This window comes from Diadema antillarum, unplaced genomic scaffold (assembly GCF_040938485.1).
Source record: "Diadema antillarum isolate AM-2024a unplaced genomic scaffold, OU_Dant_1.0 scf00000141, whole genome shotgun sequence".
In the NCBI taxonomy this organism is placed as follows: Eukaryota; Metazoa; Echinodermata; class Echinoidea; order Diadematoida; family Diadematidae; genus Diadema; species Diadema antillarum.
The window spans coordinates 1,990,250-2,014,515 of NW_027271030.1; the positions used below are offsets into that span (position 1 = coordinate 1,990,250).

At 40.4% G+C, this 24,266-nt stretch overlaps 1 protein-coding gene across 1 annotated transcript; it reads left to right on the top strand.

The window, feature by feature from the left end:
* The first annotated feature begins 455 nt into the window (after positions 1-455).
* On the top strand, positions 456-23,132 carry LOC139721284 (2-aminoadipate transaminase-like). Its single transcript, XM_071632606.1, has 9 exons — positions 456-656; positions 9,848-9,966; positions 10,982-11,136; positions 15,038-15,193; positions 15,576-15,849; positions 17,424-17,538; positions 19,230-19,301; positions 21,683-21,786; positions 22,997-23,132. The coding sequence occupies exons 1-9, from the start codon at positions 456-458 to the stop codon at positions 23,130-23,132; spliced, it is 1,332 nt and encodes a 443-aa protein (XP_071488707.1).
* Positions 23,133-24,266: the final 1,134 nt, after the last annotated feature.

The window sequence follows — 24,266 nt, forward strand, 5'->3', positions numbered from 1 at the left end:
ACGGACCCAATATACACATTTACATTGGGGTTGCTACCTCAATCATTTTTCAAAGGGGTGCTATGCTCCCCCTCACCCCCACATCCCCTTATCGTGGGTGCAGCTGTACGCAGTGCGTTCCCAAGCATGCAGCACCTCCAGCTCCCAGGGGCCAATGATTATGAGGGGCTAAACAGAGTGACAGGGTTACAGAGTACGAGTTTACTGTACGATGTACTGTGATCACTCTTGGTGGCGCCTGGACCTGTGGGGATCGGGGAGGACGGGACATCTACAGAATGGTTGGATGGATGCACCCCTACGCCCCGGCCGCGCCCCGGCCCTCTGAACCCCATGAGATCCGAATGACCAGTCTATTGACTGACTACCATGCAAGGTACAATTAATGTTCGTCGTTATAGTCACTAGTAATCGTACTAACGTTAGTTGTTTGGGAAGACAGAAACTCGTACAAAATGGAGCAGTCTCGCGTTAGTTTGGAAGTTCTAGAAAAGATGCCGGCATCAGAATTAGCACAGCATGGCTACTTTTTCAGTCAGCAGAAAGAGATGGAATACCACAAAGGCAATATCACTGCGTTTGCTTCTGGCCGTCCAGGGTCTAAAATCTTGCACAGTGTTACCAGGGGCTTGCAGGAGGCTATTTCGCGGCGACTGGTGAGTTGCGATAGGGCCGCCTTGGGCTGGCTGCTGTTTTTGTACAGCAGTCGTAGGATACTGCACACTAATTAGAGGTCTGTGGTGGAATATCGTGAGTACCGGCTAGGCTCCCTTTTGACGGGACGTTCGTGCGATCAGAGAGCAGTTGGGATCATATCATTATCAGTACAGACTGCAGTATTTGGCATATTATCATTAATCTTATACGATGTAAACTTATCTTTGTCATATTTGGTATGCATAACCATGATTGTATTTCGAAATGTTAAAGGGACTGTACAGTACTGCCTGGTTGAGGTGGGGAAATACCATATTCATGTTTTGAACATTCCTAAGTGAGATAATGAGAAACCTCGAGTCTAATGAAATATATGAAAGAGCATGTAATTTCAAGAAGGATTCAACGTTTATTCGATGAAAATTGGTTTTCAAATGGCTGAGATATCCAAAAAAGTGATACAGTACCGCGATACCGGTAATAATAAAAGGCGACAGGCCACGCCTTTTATTAGGATCTCTTTGTTTCACCTTGTTTTTGGATATCTCAGCCATTTCAAAACCGATTTTCATCAAATAAACTTTTGATACCCCTTAGAATTGTGTGCTCTTTGACATCTCACAGAGTGGTTTCTGAATATCTCGCAAAATGTTAAGCTAAATCCTCACCTCGACCAGAACTGTACACACCCTTTTAAACCCGCAGTGCTACATGTTTGGGCTGGCATGCTTCCGAGCATGGAGGTGTTCGGGCTGGTCGCAGTTATGGGAGGTGGGAAGAGACCTTCCTGTTCCAGTCAACCCAGATTTAGTCTAGCACAGCTACAGGGGGATGTTTCACGAAGAATTAAGTCGAACTTAAAATTCAAGATTGACTAAAAATTATGGTATATGCTGTGTATATGTCTTCAATGTTGCTCAACTTTCTAATGAAAATAAAGATTTTGGAGACTTTTCTTATGCATAGCCATTGATAAAATAAATGACGATGCTCTATTCTGTAAACATTAATGATAATTTGAAGTGGATGGTGAATGGGCTCACGAAATTGACCAGGGAAAGCTGTGGCATGCCATAATTTTTAGTCGATCTTAGATTAAGTTTGACTTTGTTAAACACCCCCCCCCCCCCCTGTAGCATTTTCCTTTATTTTACATTTCTCATTGTTCATTGTCCTGTGTCATTCTGATGTGTAAAAATGCTTATTATTTGTATTGTATTTGCACTGATGACATTAGTAATGCATACTACAGGGTGGTCCACAACTTGAAATTTTAGCATGTTGCAAGCTCAGAATCTGAGAATATTGCAGAAATTGACATGCGCGGAGCGCACACGATGAGTACATAGTACCTCTGTACGCAATATTTTGCTGCTTGTGCTGCTTACATTCAATGTTCTCTCTCATGTTTTGCACACAAATATCTAAAGTACAGCGTACCTGGTAGATTGATGTTTCTTATGTTATGCACATGTTTTGCACATTTTTGAATACTTTTACTTTGAGCTTGTTGCAAATTCTTGAGGATGTTGCATAGCATGTTGCAGGCTTTTTAGGATGTTGCACAAGAATTTTAGCATGTTGCAGCGACATGCTAAAACCCCTCGTGGACCACCCTGCATACTATTTACTGTATTATTTTGTGGTCAAATACTGTATACACCGAATATTTCACAAGGTCTTTATTTTCGTGAATTTCGCGAGTCAGGTGCTATTCGCGAAATTAAAGACTATGCAAAAATATTGACTCTGATCCCGATGTGAATGTGACGTATGCGTTTACACTTCACCGTTCATACCAGGAGTCACAGGACTCCACGATTGCGAATTTAACCACTCATGAAATTGTTTGGAATTCCAGATTTGCGAAAATTTAGACTCGCGAAATATATGGCGTATACAGTAACTTCAAAGATTATGAGAGCATTTACATAAATTCTTCACAGTCGTGCCATTGTACCCTGCTTGCATGTTCGAGTTATTGGGTACTCGGTTTCTAGCATGTGTGATGGGGCTAGTGGGACAACGCCAGTGACTGTAAGATGTTTACTAGTACTTAGACCATGGACGTACTAACGAGTGGACTTTCAAAGACAAGAACCACTTTGAAGTACGAGATCCACAGCCACCTGATTAAATGCACATTTCATTAAGTGCCTGTACCAATACAGATGTCTCAAAAATGATGATTGCATAACATCGTGCATTGTCACTGACATTAGTGGCAAAGGAATTGTTTCCCTAATTCCGGTCTTATTTGGCTGATGCGCCTTTTCAGACTGAAACGTCTTTGAATAAACGCCACTGATGAGAATTAAAGCAGCCAACCTCAGATATGACTGATTTTGTGTCACTGAGTTGGAAATTACCAATTCCCTCATAGGGTACTCACACGAATGACCTTGCCTGATAGTAAGACAGACATATCCTGTCCCCTTACTATCTGTTTTTTCTCTGGAAATATGTGCAGAGAAGGTGGGAAATGAGATTATGATGACCATAGATCATAATCAATTAGCTAAAAACGTATCTTTCTTTTAAAAGTACCAGCATTTCACTAATGAATGTCTGAGCGGTGATATACCACAACGGCCCATGCAATTTCCTTGATTTAAGACAGATATCTTCTGTGCATTTAGTTTATAAAGATAGATTTTTTCAAAGCTGCATTGTGTTTTGCCCCGGCCTGCCTGCGGTGGAGCTCATACGATCAAACTCAGAGAAGAATGTTTAAAATGCTTGTGGGACACTTTTGCCATCGACAGAGACATGCATTAATTAACGAAATGATGAATGTCCATATTATGTGCAGTAGGTCCATGCTTATACAAGATCAGCCTTCCCAATTTTAGGCTTGTTTTTACCAGATACAAAAGTATTGCACACTCCTTAACTGCATGGGTTAACTGCCACCTACAGTATCATGTTACCTAGTACTAGAGTAGAGGTCAGTGATACTTCAGGTTAGTGATATTTCAGTTGAATCACTGTCAAAACTGAGACTTCCGCTATTCATGGGATGGGAAGTTGTTTCGCTGCTACAACTAGGTCAATCTTGAAAACACATGTTTAGACATGGATATTAGATGCTGTGTGCAATCATCATGACATTTGGCATAAGAATCTGGAGTGCTAGTTTGTACGTTGATGTGCCCACAGAGTTTCTAGCTAGTGTTGTATCCTCCAATCCTATCCTCCAATTCTTCAATGCTATCAAGAGTATTAAAGGGATTGTATAGTTTTGGTTGAGACCTAACTTCAGGTTTCTAACATTTTGTTGTTGTTGTTGTTGTGATAATGAGAAACCTCTCATGAACTGTGAAAGAGCATGTAATGCCAAGAGGAATTCAACATTTATCTGATGAAAATTGGTTTTGAAATGGCTGAGATGTAATCCAAAAGAGACCAATCGTAATAAAAGATGGGACCCACCTTTTATAAGGATTGCTTTGTTTTACTTTGTTTTTGGATGGCTCAGCCTCTCCAAAACTGGTTTTCATCAAATAAACTTTGAATTGTTCTTAGCATGGCATGCTCTGTACTATTTCATAAGTGCTTTCTTGGTATCTGGCAAAAAGTTACAAGCCCAATCCTCCTCTCCACCAATACTGTATCATCCCTTTAAAGCAGGTATTTGAACCAGTGAAATAAATGCTCTTTATTTTATAGCATGTGCAGTTAAAGCCGGCAAGACTTGTTAATGGGCAAATTCAAAAGGCAATGAATTATGCCGTACTTACATGTACACCTGATCAACATGATCAGTCACACTTAGAGTACCAATGGTATTGATCATGCAATGTTTTGCTGTGAGAGAATGATTACTGGTACCATGCAAAACTATGCTTTTAATGACTTGCATGTTCTTTTCTTGCTTGATGTCTCTTTATAAATATATATATATTTTTTTTTTTTGGGGGGGGGGAGGGGGAATGGCAGAGACTCCAACTCTCCCGTTTTCGACGGGAGATCTCCCTCCAAAAGCCCATTTTTGCAAAATCTCCCGTTCTCCCGTTTGAGATTTGATTTCTCCCGCCCTGGCTCTGTGTCTCCCGGTGGAAAGGATTTGTTACTTATTGCTATCGTATGTTGAAAAAATAAGCCTTAGATAGCACCAGAGAACATCTAGAACCCTAGGAACTTCGCGCTTCGCACACATCAACTTGGAGTCTCCCGTTTGCTGGGGGTTTCGGGCGGGAGAATCTCCAGATCAGAAGGTGCTTGGGGTTGGAGTCTCTGGAATGGATGGGGAAATTATTGAATGACAAGGACAGAAAGCCAAAAGTCATTGGTGATAAATGTGTTTATAATTCAAAGCAAACACACCACTGTACGAGTGTGAGTAAACATGTTCATATTCATTTTCTTAAATCATATTGTATGCTATTGCATTACATACGGCCAAACTATTCTATTCAGCTAATGCTTGCCATTTGAAAAAACTAGCCAAATTTGTCAGAATTATTATGTTTCAGTTCTCTTCAATACCAAAGAAGAAAGACAGTAGTTTTGTAGAAAGTAAAGTAGATCTATATGTGAATGTTTGTACACGTAGTGGTAGAGTAGTTAAAAGTCCTTTACGCCTTGTTTTGTAAACATATTTATTACCTCCACCAAGGGAGGAGGTTATGTTTTCGTTCCCGTTGGTTTGTTTGTTTGTTCGTTAGTTAGTTAGTTAGTTAGTTAGTTAGTTAGTTAGTTAGTTTGTCTGTGTGCAAAATAACTTTAAAAATAGTTAACGGATTTGGATGCAACTTACAGGAAAGGTTGAGAATGACACAAGTAACAAACGATTAACTTTTGGTAGTGATCTGAAAATTTTGGGGGAATTTATGAAGGATTTTTGATATTTTGGCAGGTAGGGTCAATGAACTTGGGAGTGCAGGCTGCGCATATTTGAGGTTTGCATGCGCGCACATAATTGCGTGCTCTAGTTTCTGCTAGGACGAGGCGCGCCGTGCAGCTGAGGGTTTATGACGTAACAAAGGCTTCTATATTGGGAAATCGGGAGACTTTCAGCACACAATCCTATAAGTACGTATGGGTGGAAATCACTGATATTTCTAATGGAAGAACAAGATTAGTGGTGGAAAATGAGCTGCATGCTTGGTCTGCGCTCTCAGAGTGCTTTTCTAGTTTATATTATATCTGTTATTTTCACATGTACATGTACATTATCACTTATATTTTTGTATTTTGTAAATATGTTTGTACTCTCAGAGGGGGTCGATAGAGTCAATAAAATCTTACAAATCTTACAATGTGAGGTGTTCTTTTATTATTAGGCTCATTCTCACCTTTTAATCCCTGAGATCCTGGCTGTTTGATTCCTCACATGACAAGACTGAACCCTTGACTCAATCATTTTAAGAGCGAACAAAGTTCGCAATGTTTTGAAGCCAAACATACTATATGTATGCTTTTTCCATGAACTAGTGTAAACCAGATGTTATGATATTGGGGGCTGAATTGTATTTGTACAATGCACATATACAAAGCATACATTGTATGTGATGTGTTAGGTGAATCTTTCAGCATTTTATAACAGAGTATTTGCAAGTTACTGGTAAGTGGTACTGGTATTAATTAGAGCTGGTGAGACTGGCGTGCATTGTAGTTTTATAGACTGTTGAGGCCTTGAACTACCATTGATGATCTCCAGTCTGGAACGGTGTACCAGCATTTTTTTTTTTTTTGGATAATGATATTAAAATAAATGTGGTGTGTAAGGAGTCTCCTTACTTTGTGAACAGCTCAATAATTTCAACCAAGCAGACAAGGAAAGACCCATTATCTTCTGCAAACACCACCATCCTACATCGATCAACAGGGACCATCGTTTACAAGACACTATGAGTTCCTGTGGGCGTGTGCCCCTTGAGGCACTGGAGGCGATGACCAAGGAGGAGAGAGAAAAGTTTGGCTATTTCGTGCACGAATTTCGTCACCATGGCATCATGTCGGACGACATGACCGCCATGTTCGCCGGGGCACCGGGGAAAGCCATTCTCAGAAGCGCGGCTGGGCTGCTGCAGAAAGCGGTGCAGATGCGGATGGTAATTTCAAGGCCATTATCCACCTGCTTTGATGTGATGCTGATTTGCTCATTGTACTAAATACCACATCCCGTGCAGTTTCTTACTGTTCTTACTTCTTCTATTTTTTAAATAATGGGAAGCTGAAATTGAGTATGTGTGCAATCAAACCTGCTGAACGTTTGGTTGGTGGAAGAACCTTTTCTTTCTAGAGAGAATGTGACCGCGAAGCCATTGGAATTCTGCATTTGCTAATCAAAACTGTAAAATGATATCATCTGGTGGAATATCTCCTGTTTGCACTGTCATCTTGATGGACTGTCATTCCCTTCTTGCTGGCCTCCTTGCCTCAAATATTGCACCGCTGTAAAAAATTCAAAATGCAGCTGCTGGGCTTGTGACCCTTACCAAAAAGATCTGACCATTTTACTCCAATTCTCTGTTCCCTTCACTGGCTCTTTGTACATCAGGGTATCACCTTTAAATTCCTCGAATGGTTTTAGATGTATGTACAACCAGGGACCCTGGTACAACATTGTCCCATCTTATCTCAAAGACTTGATTATTTCCCGCTCCTCTACTTCAACCCAATAGGGAGCTTTAGATTTTAGATGCGCGGACGTTCAGAGGGAAAAAACATGCTCTGAGCATGCGCAGAAGCGCGCGTCAAGTCGATCTATTTTTAGCTTGCGTCGCCTGAGTTTTTCACTACGCGTACTGGACTATTTTTACGTCCGCACAGTTTGCAACGTAGAGAGCTACTTGATGTACTGATCATATGGGGGCGTGATTTTATTTTTTCTACGTTGCGTCCCAGCGTAATCTAAAGCTACTTTTCAACGCGACGCAGGGGAGAGGAGAACGTCCAGTGCACTCGTCGTCTCAAACGTCCGCGCCTCAAAATCTAAAGCTTCCTAATCTCTCCATTTTTCATCTGCTCTGCAATTGAAATGATGGTCCTTGCACTTGTACCCATTATGGTTATGGGGCATTTTCTGTCATTGCTCTTTTCTCGAGAACAAAGGCCCCGCTCATGCTCAAAACACTTGAAGTGTAGACAATTTTTAAGTTAATGCTCAAAACTTATTCAATTTATCATAATTTTGTTTCTTTAATTGCTAAGTGTATACTTAAGTGCAGTACAGGAAGAAATCCCTCATCCCTTTTCATATTTCTATAGTTTGTGGATTCATATATCTCCTGTCATAGTTCCAGGGTTAAAACTACATGTACAATTATCTATATTTGCCCCTTTTTATGCATTTCTGGAGCATGAGTATTTCCATCCTTTCTGTACAGTGCACTTGCAGCCCCTTATAACAAACATAGAATATTTAGAAATTTCATTTCAACAAAGTAAAAATTCACATTCCAAACCCAAAATTATTATATGTATATCTTTTCAGATATCATAATACATTATGTTCTGCTTTAGCAAATTTTGATGTACATTTGTAAAAAAAAAAAATGAAAACTGCTGGTACCAAGGACTTTGCTGTAACAGGAGTTGCCTGTTTTTCTGCCCAGTCTGGGCTTGATAAAAGTGTTGGCTATGGTTTGGGATCTCACATGGGATAAATGATTCATTCATATCAAAAAGATCATGTGACAAGGCACAGGTTCAACTGATGCTACGATCAGTAGTTTCTGGCTTTGACACTCTGAAAGGCATTCATTACCTTGCAGAGAAATGCACACCCGCTTTTGTAATGTATTCTGTGGAATTTCAGGTTGATTTTATAAAGCACTGTTCTTTGTGGCAACTTTTATCACATGCTTACAACTTTGATTACTGAAGAATGTTGACTGCAAATCTTGTTTGTTTCAGTTGTAGAAGTTTCAAAATCTTTTTGGTTTGCTAAATCCATTACCGGTCCTTCATGAATGCAAAATTTTTTAGAAGACTGAATTCTTTTTCTCTCTCTCACATTTGCAAATTTGGCTTGCCTCTTTCTGATTTTACCCAGGGGGGTTTAACTATTTGAATAGCTAGTACCAATAATCTTCTCCAAAAGAAGCTAGTGAATAGTGAGGAGTAGAGGTTCATATATAATGACAACCTGGTGATTTCTGCGACAAGATCCCCCGAAATTCGATGGGTTGGGAAATGTGTCCAGTTTGATTGGGATGATAACTGATTGCCCAGAACTTTAAGACCTGATGATAGAATTGTAGGTAGGGGATGCCATTACAGCTTTGTAATGCACTTTGAGGAAACACAATAGATATTCCACAATAGGACACAGGAATAATATTGAGTGATTCCTCACCCCCCCCCCATTCACAAACACAAATGACCTGCGTTGTGTAATGGCACCGGTCCACCAACAGCACATTATGCATCCTGGTATACAAAAGTCTTTATTTTCTCCCATGGCTGATGGATATGTTTGTAACATACCTTAGATTACTACTATTGTGAGCATTCACCATTTCCCATGGATGCCATTTATCATTCTTCAACAACAACAATAACAAACTCTAGTGTTACCTTGCTAATACAATTTATATTCAAAATATGTGTATGCTTTTTTAATGTACACAGAGAGATACTACATGTGACATTTAATGTATAGATTGTGCATTTTTCTTTCCTCATTCCAGTCAATGCAATGTCTATACGTGGTGATACACTACTGGGCTGATCTTTAGCTTTCCTCAAACTGAACATGGGTCCTTTGGTCAGCAAAGCTGTCAACATTTTTTTTTTTCATGATATTTATATATTTTTAATCTTTATCTATAATAAGAAACAAGTTTTTGAAATGAAATAGTCATGTCGGTATTAAGAATGATGTGATTTTGTCAATATGCCCATTTTGTACTATATTATTTTGCTCTTTAAGACTTGTTTTTAGTCCTGAAGGTACTTGTATGTTTGCTTTGTTTAAAATTTCTTTCCTTTTTTTAGTTTGCAGCAGTTAACATTTTCATCTGTTGAGATTTGCAGCCCTATAATCTTAGCTGAGGGAGCTGATTTTAGGCTGTCACCTGGTGTAATGCTGGATTATCCTTATCTTTCTACTGTCTTAATCCAAATGAAGAACTCTTTCAACCACATGAAATAACTTTTAAAAAAAAGAGTCGTATGATCTTGCAACTATGACATCATGTATTTAAGTTTTGCCTTGCTTTTTTGTTTTTGCATATTTGAGGCTGAGGAACTTGCCGCAGATTGTGACCTTCTGCAGTACGGAGCGCTCCAGGGAGAACCGACCTTTCGCATCCAGCTTGCAAAGTTTCTGACACGGAGATATGGCACTCCAGTTCACAGGTTAGTCTATGTTGCCTCTCTCTGAGACACATCATTCTTTGGAATGAGATGTTCAAGTCGTTTCATCGATTGTATTTAAATTTTTGTTTTGTTTAGGGTTTTGATTTCAAAAAGAAAAAACAAAAAAAAGATGAGATTTAGATAAAAGTGTGTAGTGTCTTTAGACATTGTTTTCTTCTTAACATTTTTTTTTTTGTGAATTAAAGAGATGTTCTTTCAGTGACATGGCTAGTTTGGGACATTTACGGTTCTCAATATTGAACAATGTATTGTACAATTGCATGGAATATTGCCTATATAGGATTTTAACGGGAATACCCAAATACATGAAATACGGGAATATCCAAATACAGGCTGTACATGTCTGAATTGAGTGAATGCAGCAATATTGATAATACACACCAGTGAAAGCTTGAGTTTGATATTACCCTCATTCATTCATTCAATCGTATGGCACAGTGTGTCTGGTTTTATAGCCCTGGTTGCGTGGGGAAACTAGGTGGACTGATTGAATTCGCTGCCCACCAAGGGTTTTCGAAAGCCACAAATATGATAGCCCCAGTCAGCCATGTGCCAGCAAATGTGTGCATCGAAGTGCACACTTGTCAGTAAAGGTCGACTCCATTTCAGATTCTTTGGCCATGTGTGTACATACATAGAGATCTGTGATAACGCTGTACACTATTCGTTACTGGGATTCTCGAATATTTATATCCAAACAGGGCCAGCCTTCTCTCTCCATGAATCCCCACACTATGGGGTCTTAAATCCATTCAGGACGGGTTGATTTGCTAAAACACGCATTTCCCACGGACACTTGCCTGAGTATACTCGGGACTCGTCCTCACGCAATGGGTTAATATGTGTTCGTAACAAGTCGAGGGAATGTGTACTTTTCATAAGAATGACATTTTTTTTGAATTCTCTTTAAAAAGAGGACAAAAAGAGAAGTGTGTGCACGAGTTTCAGTACCGTACATTTGTAAACCAGGAGAGAGGAATTTGTTTCTTTCCAGTGATAACATACTCTGCACAGCTGGAGCCAGCCAGGGTCTGGGTTTTGTCTCCTCACACTTCTTCAATAAGGGGGATGTGGTCTTTGTAGAAGACCCCACGTACTTCCTAGCTCTCGCCTCATTCCGCTTGGATCAGCAGTTGAAGGTGGTTCCAGGTGAGTGTTCACCCAAACTTAAGGAAAAATTTATCCAAACGAGAAAGTTGGGCGGAAGGAATTGTTGATGGGATTCCAAATGGTGCAGTGGTTTAGATTTTGCTAGGTTGTCTCATACACTATGTACTAGTATGTTGCCCTTTTTGGGAACCTTACCTTAAATGGCAATTTTGGTCACGTGACCTTGATGTCACAGCATGGACATCTTTACGGGCTTCACATACGGAAAGGCTGTATATATGCAATATACAGGAGAAAAAAAAAGGAAATTCGCCGAGGTAGTTTAAAATTTAAACTGTGGATTATGCGTGTTTCAACTGTGTAAATGTGCATGACAGATAGTGCATAAATTATATAACACCAAAATAGATCTTTGTCATTTGATTGGTTGTCTGATATTGATCGTTTGTCCCATTTTACTATTGCATCATCATTCATGCAATTCTGGCTCCATTTACCATTTAATCTTGGATCCAAGCAATTTGCTCCATTTGCATGCACGCCAAGAGCCTGGCACATTACGTACTTAAGATGCTTGCATTGCAGTGTGCATGCGATCAAGCATATGGATGGAAAGCGTGCTAGCGTATAGCGCTCAGCACTCTCTCGATCTCAGATCTCACACATTCTCTCTTGTTTCTTAATTCATAAAACATCAAATGACAAGGATCTATTTTTAGGTGTTGTATAAAAGAAATAATAAATGCTTTTTTCATCCGTTCAGTGGACAGAATATTTCATTCAGTTATCCCTGTGTATTTGGACCAATAATGTCTGTATTTCATATGTAGAAATAAACTCCCTTTCTAGTACCGGTAGTGCATGATGTTTTGAGACCAATGCCTAAAGCTGAAGTAGAGAAAGCAAGTGACATGTATGTGTGTTTTTTTTTTATACCCCCGCCAAACGAAGTTTGAAGGGGGTATATAGGAATCAGCGGACGGTCGGTCGGGCGGTCGGGCGGTCGGGCGGTCGGTCGGGCGGTCGGGCGGTCGGTCGGGCGGTCGGTCCGTTGCAAATCTTGCGTCGCGAACTACTTCCTCAGTTTTCAACCGATTCCCATAAAACTTGGCACAGATGTGTGCCTTGGGTTGTAGATGTGCAAGACGTATTTTTTGACAGTACCCAAAAGTACGTTGCCATGGTAACGGCATATTATGGGCAAAAATGGGTACAAATCTTGCGTCGCGAACTACTTCCTCAGTTTTCAACCGATTCCCATAAAATTTGGCACAGATGTGTGCCTTGGGTTGTAGATGTGCAAGACATATTTTTTGACAGTACCCAAAAGTACGTTGCCATGGTAACGGCGTATTATGGGCAAAAATGGGTACAAATCTTGCGTCGCGAACTCCTCCCACAGTTTTTGATCAATTTTTATGAAATTAGGTACAGATGTTCATCTGAATATGTTAATGTGCAAGACACATATTTCCGCGTGGCAAAAAGTGCGTTGCCATGGTAACGGCATGTTATTGGTAAAATATAGGGCAAAATGCTTCATGGCAAAACTGCTTCATCAGTGTTCTTCCAATTCTCATGGAATTCATATTGAATGTTTGTCTTAGGATACAGGTCAGCATGACACATTTCTTGACAGTGACAAAAAGTATGTTGCCATGGTAACAGCTCACATATTATGAGCCAAAATGATGGAAAATTTTGTGTTGCAAACTACTTCCTCAGTTTTTGCCCAATTTCCATGAAACTTGGTACAGATGTGTGCCTTTGGTTGTAGATGTGCAAGACGCATTTTTCGACAGTACCCGAAAGTAGGTTGCCATGGTAATGGCATATTAATGGCAGAAGATCAAGGAAAGATCTTGCGGATTTAACTACTTCCTCAGTTTTTTGACCAAAGCTTATCAAATGTTGTTTTGACCAAAGCTTATGAAATGTTGTTTGGCGGGGGTATAACCAGTCGCTGTAGCGACATTTCTAGTTTCTTGTTAGCTCACCTGAGCCAAAGGCTCAAGTGAGCTATTGCGATCGCCCTTCGTCCGGCGTCCGTCGTGCGTCGTGCGTCGTGCGTCGTGCGTCGTCCGTCGTCCGTCGTCCGTCGTCCGTCGTGCGTCGTGCGTAAACTTTTTACATTTTCATCTTCTTCTTGAAAACCCCAAGACCGATTTTCATCAAACTTGGCAGGTAGCATCCCTAGGGGGTTAGGAACTCAATTTGTTAAAATGGGCACCATGCCCCACCCAGGGGGCCCCCAGGGGGGCCCAAACCCCCCAAAATTAAGGAATCTGTAAAAATCTTCTTCTCTAGAACCAGAAGTGATAGAGCTAAGTTAACACTATGAGTTAGTACATTGATGACTGTAGTTTCAAGTTTGTTCATGGCAGAATCAGGGGTGCCCCCCTTGGGACCCAGGGGAGGGGGTGGGGAGGGGTTCTAATGGGGCCTATATTGTACATTTTCATCTTCTTCTTAAGAATCCCATGACCCATTTTCACCAAACTTGGCAGCGAGCATCCCTAGGGGGTTAGGAACCCAATTTGTTAAAATGGGCACCATGCCCCACCCAGGGGGCCCCAGGGGGCCCAAACCCCCCAAAATTAAGGAATCTGTAAAAATCTTCTTCTCTAGAACCAGAAGTGATAGAGCTAAGTTAATACTATGAGTTAGTACATTGATGACTGTAGTTTCAAGTTTGTTCATGGCAGAATCAGGGGTGCCCCCCTTGGGACCCAGGGGAGGGGGGTGGGGAGGGGTTCTAATGGGGCCTATATTGTACATTTTCATCTTCTTCTTAAGAATCCCATGACCCATTTTCACCAAACTTGGCAGCTAGCATCCCTAGGGGGTTAGGAACCCAATTTGTTAAAATGGGCACCATGCCCCACCCAGGGGGCCCCAGGGGGCCCAAACCCCCCAAAATTAAGGAATCTGTAAAAATCTTCTTCTTCTCTAGAACCATAAGTGATAGAGCTAAGTTAATACTATGAGTTTGTACATTAATGACTGTAGTTTCAAGTTTGTTCATGGCAGAATCAGGGGTGCCCCCCTTGGGACCCAGGGGAGGGGGGTGAGGAGGGATCCTAATGGGGCCTAAATTGTACATTTTTATCTTCTTGAGAACCCCATGACCCATTTTCACCAAACTTGGCAGGTAGCATCCCTAAGGGGTTAGGATCTCAATTTGTTAAAATGGGCACCATGCCCCACCCAGGGGGCCCCCGGGGGGCCCACACCCCCAAAATGAAGGAATCTTTTAAAATCTTCTCTAGTATCAGAAGTTATAGAGCTAAGATAATACTATGAGTGAGTACATTAATGACTGTAGTTTCAAGTTTGTTCATAGGAGATCCAGGGGTGCCCCTCGGGGAGGGGGGGGGGTGGTTGGGAAGGTCCAAATGGGGGCCTAAATTGTACATTTTCATCTTCTTCCTGAAAACCTCATGATGGATTTTCGTCAAACTTGGCAAGTAGCATCCCTAGGGGATCAGGATCACAATTTATCAAAATGAGCACCATGCCCCACCCAGAGGGCCCCAGGGGGCCCCAATCCCCCCAAATTAAGGAATCTTTAAAAAAATGGGACCTTATTGTACATTTTCATCTTCTACTTGAGAGTGCCTGGTCAAATTTTGGTAGAGCTGTGAATAATTTAGATTAGTGACTGCGTGAAAGGTGAACTTGCGATACTCAGGTGAGCGCTAGACCCGCGGGTCTCTTGTTGAAAATGTGATTTCAAGACAACATTGTGCGCATACTGACAAAATAATCTGAGTATTATTTTGATGGTGTCACATTTACAAACCTGAGCCGAATGTCTAGATGCTCATGAAATACATAGGCCATTAGGGCGGCATTCATGGGGAATAAGTGCTACAAATCAGTTGGCATGTACCACGGTATAGTAGGATTATCATTTCAACCTCCTTCCCCCTGCCCACAGTCCCCAAGGATGAAGATGGCATCGATACAGTGGAGCTGGAGCAGAAGCTGAGGGAGGTCATAGGTGAAGGGTCACCACAAGAGGGCAGGCCATTCAGCTGCATGCTCTATCTCGTCTCCACCTTCCATAATCCTACCTCAACATGCACATCACCAGGTAAGGTAATCAGCCAGCCTGACTGTATACCATGCAACCTCAAATTTCACTTAGATTTTGTATGCTATTTCAAGCTGTCGGCATCCCTCATTTTTATGTCACTGTTGCTCCGTTTTAAAGTGGCAGCTCATCGGAGTTTTTATAACAAATTGTATGGTGTCACCATATTTTCTGGATATGATGTTAAGAGGTTCCTTGATGTAGCAATGATAAACGGAAGTAAAGTTTCAGAAAACAGTAAATAAAAGTATGTGATTTTATTTCTTTTGTCCATCATAAGTGCTAAGATAGAGTGTGCCTTTTGCTTGCATGCTTTCTTCTTGTTGATTTTACTTGAGTAACTTGGAAGTTCATCTGATGCTGATGCCATTCACCTTTGCAGAGAGAGCCCGCAAAATCATCAAGATTGCGAGGAGATACAACGTACTGGTCATCTGCGATGATGTCTACAATCTCCTGTCGTGGCAACCCGCTGAGGAAGGCAGCGGGCAGCGGTATCAGTCCCCGCTGAGACTCCTCACTTACGACAATCCTGAGGATGCGGACTTCAAGGGTCATGTGGTGTCCAACGGCAGTGTTTCGAAATTCATGGGGCCTGGAATGAGACTAGGCTGGATTGAAGCATCAGACAGGATTGTGAAAATGCTCTTGAAGAAGTAAGAAGATGCTTAAAGTATAATGGATAGAATATCACTCTGAAGTTTGGTTTTGAAATGTCAAATTGTTTGTTTCAATTGTAGATTGAATGACCGCTCATTTATTGCCATCAATAAGTTTCTGTTCTAAAGTGAGTATCTCATTGGCTTGGAGACTAGATGGCAACCTGATGGCGACTAGAGTCTCGTTAGTCGTGATGATGCCCCCAGACCTCACCTGGAGACTAGCCAGGTCTCCAGGGAGTGGCGAGAGAATCAAACATGTTCAATTTTTTTTTTTTTTGGAGACTTTTTCTGGTCTCCAGCTGGTCTCGGAGATGCCTCTGCAACATCTTCAGCCAGTTTCGGAGACATCTCTGTAACATTTCCTTAGTTGCATCTAAGTTGCAAAGACTAATTTGTCTGTGGCATCTCTGAGACATCTCCGGGGCCTTGCAGAGACCCATGCCATCCTGTTCTCATGATCGGGTGTTTGTCACTTCCGGTATAACTGGAGTGAAAACAAACTGCTCGCCTGTTTGCAATATGTGTGGAGTGGGAGTGTGGGGAATCGGTGTGAATGCTGTGCATACAGTGTACAAATCTACACGGCGTCGGCATTCTGAATCCTTGCTCTACCATTCTTTTAAGTAATTTATCGTTAACATTTCTTATGGTTGTCTGAAATGTTAAAAGATGGACCATATCTGACAATTTCATGAAATTTCAAAGTCAATTTGGAAGAAAAGTAGATAATTTTGTTTCAAAATACACTGATCGTGCACTGGTCATGGGCTTGTTTTCATTCCAGTCACTGCTTAATACCCGAGTATCTGACCATGAGAATAGTGACTGAGAAGATGTGTCTGAGATGTCGTGGTGACTTCTGGGCAAATTAGTTGTCACCTTATTTGGAGATGTCTCAGATATTGCCGTGGAGTTGCCTTCTTGGTGACAGCACAAGCCATTTTTGGTTTTTTTTTTTGTTTTTTTTTCAAGATGCACAAGTTGTGGTAATGTCTTCTCAAGTGAGATAAATAGTCCCTTTACCCTTGTCAGTGTATTATTTATTAAACAACAGCATTCATTATTGAATATACCACTGCAATATCAAATGCCTTTTAACAAAACAAAACAAAACAAAGAGCCCACAATCTAACAATTAAATGTACAACAATATCATAAAGAAGAACTGTCACAGATCCACAGTGGACAAAGTGCTACATCCTAAAGAGGTAAATCCTAGGTTCAAATCCCATGCAGTGGGTGCATCCCTGGACGAGATTCTTTCCTCAGTGACTCCCTCATGGTCCGGGAATGTAAATCGGCACCTAGTAATATACCAGTGTGATATCATTGGCAAGGTCGATGGAAGAACAGTGCTGAATGCCGACAGAGATGACTACCATGATGAAGAAAAAGTACTGTTATTACATGATGATCAAAATTTTGAATAGATAACTAGTTACACGTGTGTACATGTCTTCAAAATTTTGTGGCACTCCATGTTTCTCTGAATAAAAAAAAAGGAGATTTTTCCTATCAAATATGACTCACCTTAAAATGTCTCACTGGACGCTTCTCAACCTCTGCAGCCAGCTGCTTGACAGTGGGGGCTCGTTCAACCATTTCACCAGTGGCATTGTGGGTACCATGCTGAAGAGTGGTCTTCTTGATGACCATTTGGACAATGTCATCGACACGTTTAAGGTTGGTCACGTTCATCAATATGTAAGTTTAGAAATTCAATTTTCTATTTCACTGATATAATAATAACTAGAAAAGCACTCTGAGAGTGCAGACCTCTGCCAAACAGCTACTTTCCACTGATGATCTTTCTCTTCCATAGAGATCAGTGATTTCCATCCAATACGTATGCATGCTGAAAAATCTCCTGATTTCCCAATATTGAAGCCTTTGTTACGTCATAAACCCTCAGCTGCGCGGTGCGCCTTGCCCTAGCAGAAACTGGAGCATGCACTTTTGAAAAACCTAAAAAATGCGCAGCTTGGAACTCCAAGTTCTTTGACCCTACCTGCCAAAATATCAAAAATCCTTCATAAAATCCATAAAAATTTCCGGATCACTACCAAAATTTAATCATCTGTTCCTTGTGTCATTCTCAACCTTTCCTGCAAGTTTCATCCAAATCTGTGCACAACTTTTTTAGTCATTTTGCACATGGACAAACAAACGAAACAGTAACATTTGAAAACATAACTTCCTCCCTTGGCGGAGGTAATGATATGGAGAATTTATACAGTACTTAAGACAAAAAATGTTTCTCAGCACTTTACAACAAACAAAAGAGAACAAACGTACATGTATAAATCGACGAATGGGAGATTCTGTGCCTGCTCTATTCATTTCTTTTTTTTTTTAGGGGGATACATTCATTGCAACTGATTGACAAATTGCCCCACATTGACATTTTGTCAATCAGTTGCAATGAAAACATCTCGACGGAAGAATTTCATGAATTGGGATACATTCAGTTTTACAAATACTTGATGTTTGAAAGAAAATGATGGGAGTGTACATTCAAGGTTCAGATTTCCTTTGCCTATTGGCAGATTTTTGTGAATGGGCAGATCACGGTGAGAACATACTCTCATAGAATTCCCCCTCTTCTTTAGGTGTTACAAAGTTTAAAGTGTGATTCATGGAAAAAAAAAAGAACAGAGAAAAAGAGGGCAAAATACACTTGACTGCTCAAAATTTCTTGTAGCACAAGAATAACATATCAGTTACTGTGACATACTGATAAAATTTTTGTTTGACACTTTATGTGTGAGTCATGTCAGCAATAGAAAAATCCTTCGAGTTGAGACGTGTTTTGTCATGAAAAGCAGTTAAAGTTAAAGGTAAGCTGTTAAGAACGGGAAGGAGGATTGTGAATTGCTTGTTTGTGTACCTTGGAGCCACTAGACGAGGCTATAACATAACTATAAAACCAGAAGGTTTTGTGGCATAAAACTTTTGCAGAATGGAGCCGATGGCCTTTTTCATCATGGCATGAAGCTTTTACAAATTGCCGTTCATGAAAGTATTATGAGTACACAATATGCACCAGCATTCACTGCATTATGTAGACAAAAACTTGCGCGTGCATTTCATCTTCATGAATCTTGGCTCCTCACAAAGTTCGTGAAAGTTTCATGCACGCAAAACTTTTGGGGTTTTCATTATGACAGGAGTGTGGCATTAGCTTTGAAGGACAATTCTGGACCAGAAATGACTTGATTCTAAAAGGGAAAAAGACAAACAATTTACAATCACCGCAATTAGAATTTTATCAGATTAAAAAAAAAACCCAAAACACCCAAACAAACAAACAAACCTGCATTTATATTATATCGTTATGTTCATCCCCGAGTATAATATTTCTCTCTTGCTGGCAGACATCTGTGGATGCCATTGCTGCGGTGTTGAAAGAGGAGATGCCACCAGAAGTGAAATACAGCGTGCCTCAGGTGAGAGACTACACAATAGAAATTATCCTCCATAGAGGTGAAAGTGTTTGTCGGGAATATTCCCATTAAATTCTCCGAGGAGTTTCTTTTCCTTATCTCCCTTCAGTGATGTCTGAATTCGCATTGTAGTAGCGAGTGCCAAATTTTGAATTTTTACAGTATTGTTTCTCAGATATCTTTTCGTTTTTGACTCGTTGACATATCTTTCACTTAGTCTTGATTCACAAATGTAGTATTTATTGTTGCAATCGTCATGATGCGACCTTGAATTCAAACTTTAAAATATGGCCCGATTAGTAATGAACATGAGCTGGTTTGAGCTTCTTTGGCCAGACTTTACAGGTACATACATAAAAGTTATTTATATAGATTAGTGCATGAATTATGTCTATTTTGATTGCATAAACGTGTGTGATACTTGGCTGGGAATGCCCATTCCAAGTTTGTCCTAGTCCGCAGACTAAATCCAAACCTTGGATTTTTAATATTCAAACTACCTTTCTGAATTCACATCTACTTGCTTGAGATGCCCTTTGGTATTTCACAAGCATAGGCTAGAAACCTCCACGTGTAGTGACCACCACCTGCAAAGATTCAAAAAATTTGTTTCAAACAACAGTAGAATCGTTGTTCCTTATGAATTTTCACTCATATACGTGGGGTAAAAACTGATAGAGTTCTCAAAAGTTCCAATCATGTTTAGGTCTCTTCCAGAAATAAGTGACAAAGTTTTTAACTTTCAACATGTGATGTTGCCAAACCCCATGGGAAAGTCATGGAGGGGTAAGAGTAGTTGATCTTTATGGTCATATTTGTAGAAATATGTTTGTCAATCTGGAATGACCAATTGATATTGAGATATCAGGCAATGTCAGTCCAAATTTGTATGGAACGATCTCTTTTTGAACTCGGGATACTGTGTGTAACATTTCAGCTCAAATAATCAAAGTTATAGCAGTTAGAAAATGAAAATATTTGACAATTTTCGTTTCAATTTGGTGAATACATGAGGCATCCTGTCATCCTTACACAACAAGTGCAGTAATACTTCATAGATTGCCAAAGACTATATGGGTGGTATTCTGAAAATCTTCCTAAGTTTCTTCCTAAGTTTCTTCCTAAGTCAGAAACTTAGGAAGTGCCTAGGAAAGACAGAACTGGTATTCTGAAATTTCTTCCTAGGTACTTCTTAATGCAAATTAGGCCATCCTTATCCCTGCCCACGTCCTTTCTTAAGCCAATACGAAATGCAGTATCATAAGGAACCAACCAATGACAATTGCATATTACTATGACGTAGGGTCAAATATACGTGTGCACGGCATGTCCCCTTTCTCAAGCTCATTTCACGCATCAAAGTACATGTGCGCGCAGTGAATGACAAGCGCCCCTATCACGATGTCTGCAGCTTGCTATTCTTAACAACATACTTAGGACAGGGGTGGAGCTTTCCTAAATATCTTCCTAAATTTCTTTCCTAAGTGCATTCTAGAATACCAACTACTTCCTAAGTCAGAAATTTGCATACTCCCACCCCCTTCCTAAGTTTAGGAAAAACTGAGGAACAGACTTAGGAAGAAACTTAGGAAGATTTTCAGAATACCACTTATGAAAAAATCCTGACTTAGGAAGAAATTTCTTCCTAGGAAGGATTTCAGAATACCACCCTATGAGTTTCATTATGATCATTTATTGCATACTGTGATATGTAGATAAGATGACCTGCCATTGGAACCTTGAATAAGATCTGTTTCAAACCAGTCAAAAATGATTTTTTTTTTCCATCAGATGTGTTTGCTATTGTTGTTGTTTTTCTTTTTTGGTTTTGTTTCATTTTATTTATCTATTTTTTTTTTTGGCTCTGTTTTTCAGTGGGAGGCACCACATTTCATTAACTCTCTGTAAAGGGATGGTACAGTTTTGGTCAAAATGGGGCTTCAAGTTTTCAAATGTTTTTCAATGGTGACTTTTTGACATAATGAGATTCCTCTCATGAAATATGGAAGAGCATATAATTCTAGGAGGAATTCAAGTTTTGTTGGATTAAAATTGGTTCTAAAATGGCTGAGATATCCAAAACAAAGTGTAAAAGGTGGGATCCACCTTGTATTAGGATCGCTTTGTTTTACTTTGTTTTTGGATGTGTCGGCCATTTCAAAACTGATTTTTATCAAATAAACTTTGAATTCCTTTTAGAATTGTATGCTCTTTAACAATGCATAATGTGGTTTCTAAGTATCTCACAAAAGTTAAAAGCTAAATTCTGACCTCAACCAATACTATACTATAGTATCCCTTTAAAGCAGCTGGTGTCCAATCAGTTTTATTACAGTAGATTTAGACTTGTTGCATTTGTATTTCTTCTGCACTGTCTTCATCAGGGTGGCTATTTCTTCTGGATGGAGCTCCCCAAATCTATTGATGTCCCAAAGCTGTATCAGCTGTGTCAGGAGAAATACAAAATCAACTTTGCCCAAGGAAAGAAGTAAGCTCTTCATCCATTTCCATCTGTAGATATCAATTTGAGAGTATCCATATCCAGATACATCTCTGGATATCCATGTTAAGGTATCTATACCCAGATATTATCTCTAGATATCCATCACTTGATATCCATGTGAAGGTATCCATTTCCAGATATCATCACTAGATATAAATTTCTAAATATCAGCCTCGACATATCCATTTCTTGATATCTATCCAAAGGTGTCCATTTCCAAATATTGCCTCTGGGTATCCATTTCAGGATATCCATCCCCAGCTATCCATCTCTAGATATCCATCCCAAAATATTTGTCCCTAGATATCTATCCTAGATATCTATCTTTAGATATTCATTACTGGATATCCATCTTCAGATGCCCTTCTCCAGATAGTTATCTCCAGTTGCCCAATAATGATAGCCATGTCCATTTTAGGTATCCATCGTTAGACAGTCATCTCCATAAACCCATCTTAAAGTACTCACATCCTGATAACCATAACTTGATAGTTATCCCCAAGTATCCATTTCAGATATCAATTTCCTCATACGGATACATTTGTATCCATATCTTGATATCGTTACCTTTGCACTACCCTTTTGTTGTGAAGTTGTAGCTTTGATACTCAATACCCATTGCAAAATGGATTTGGATGTGCATTTCAGGTGACTGCCATACAGAGCTGACACATTAAAGGGACATTCCAGACAATTTTTCATAATTTCACATCATGTAGTACATAATTCGATAGCTCCATGTATACCAGGTAGATTTGTGGAATTTATTGTCACCCTTGAGCAGAGAAACCAATACTCTGAAAATTTTTAAAAAACAAATTATACTGAACAATGTTGATGACATAGGAGGCTCACATATTTCAGAAATGTAGTACTGTAATTCCAATACAATGGCGCTTGCTCAACAAGTTCCCCTATGTAGAATCTATGTATGCCTTCTTCTTTTGTTCTGCTTCCTTGAGCTCCAACTCATACATTCTTATGTTGAGGCTGCCGTGTCATCATCCTTGTTCATTGCAACTTGTTGTAAATTGTGAAAAAATTCTCATTCTATATCACAATCACGATAGATTCTGAAACTCTGTACTTAGTATAACAAATTAATAGTTGTTCAAATGTAAAAGTTCGAAAATCATCCGGAGGTCTCCTTTAATAACCAGTTTCTGCTTTTCCACCTGGATCCACCCCCTCGCAGCTTCTCCGTCAACCCCTACTTCAACCACTGCATCCGCATCGCCTTCTCCCACTACGCGCCGGGCCAGCTGGCCGACGGCACCAGGAAGCTCTGCCAAGCCGTCAAGGAGATGATGTCGACCACACCCTCTGCGTGAGAAACATCTGTCTTTGCCTTTGTTCTGCTTCAGAGTGGTGGGGTTGCAAAACCAGCCCCCAATATCTGTGCTTCTCGGCAAGATGCTCAGCCCCTTTTTGGCTGCATTGTCAAACTCCATGTGGATGTATTCTCCTAAGTTCTCAGGTCATGACTGTTAATACAGTGGACTCCCGTTATAACGAAGTCCTTGGGGCCGTTAACAGTTTTCTTTTGTTATATCGAAATTTCATTATAGACCGATTCGGGTTCATTGAGGGCAGCAGACAATTTGTGGCACTGGGCGCAGCCATAAGCTCAAATTGCGGTGGCCCAGCCGACCCCCCCCCCCCCCCTCCTCTCCCCCACCCCACGGGCAGCATGTTTATCACGCACTTGTAGCAGGAGTACGCGCACTTGTAACAAAGGTTCGCGCACTAAGCAAGCGTTTGTGCACTCAGTACGAGAAGCCTATTGGCTAAAACAACCATGCATCAGTTTTTCATTCCGTGCGCGTGCTAATGTAGGGAGAGGGGTGGGGGAGTGGGAGGGGGGTCGGCCGGGACACCGCAGTAATGGCGCTGCCCATGCCGATTATACACAAACCGCCTCACAGATTCGGTCTATAACCAAACAAATAAATAGTAAAAAACTTAAGAGCAGATAATGTTGTGGCCCGAATTTGTACTTCGTTGTAACCGAAATTTCGTTATAAACGTGTTCATTATAATGGGTGTGCACTGTACTCAATACTGTAAAACATGATATATTCGCGACATGAAAATTTTGCCAATTGGAGCCGACAGCTTTTTTTGTGTCATGAAATTTTTGCGAACTGCCACTGGCATTCAATGCATATAGTGTAGACGACAACTTTCACGTGCATTTTTCATTTCGCGAATCTTGGCGCTTGCAAAATTTGCGAAATTAAAATGCTAGCGAACATTCCTCGTTTTACAGTATGTGTATGTATTATTTCCTCTTTGATGAGGTATTGAAAACAGGGTCCTCAGCATGGCTGCCACACAGTCAAACAACAAGAGTCATGGTGGTTCCAAGTCGATCAGAGATACCAGCATGTTACATGCATTTCAGTAGGCAACAGTGACTTCCAATTTAGCAAGGCTGTCATATTCTATTGTCTTGTTAGAAATGT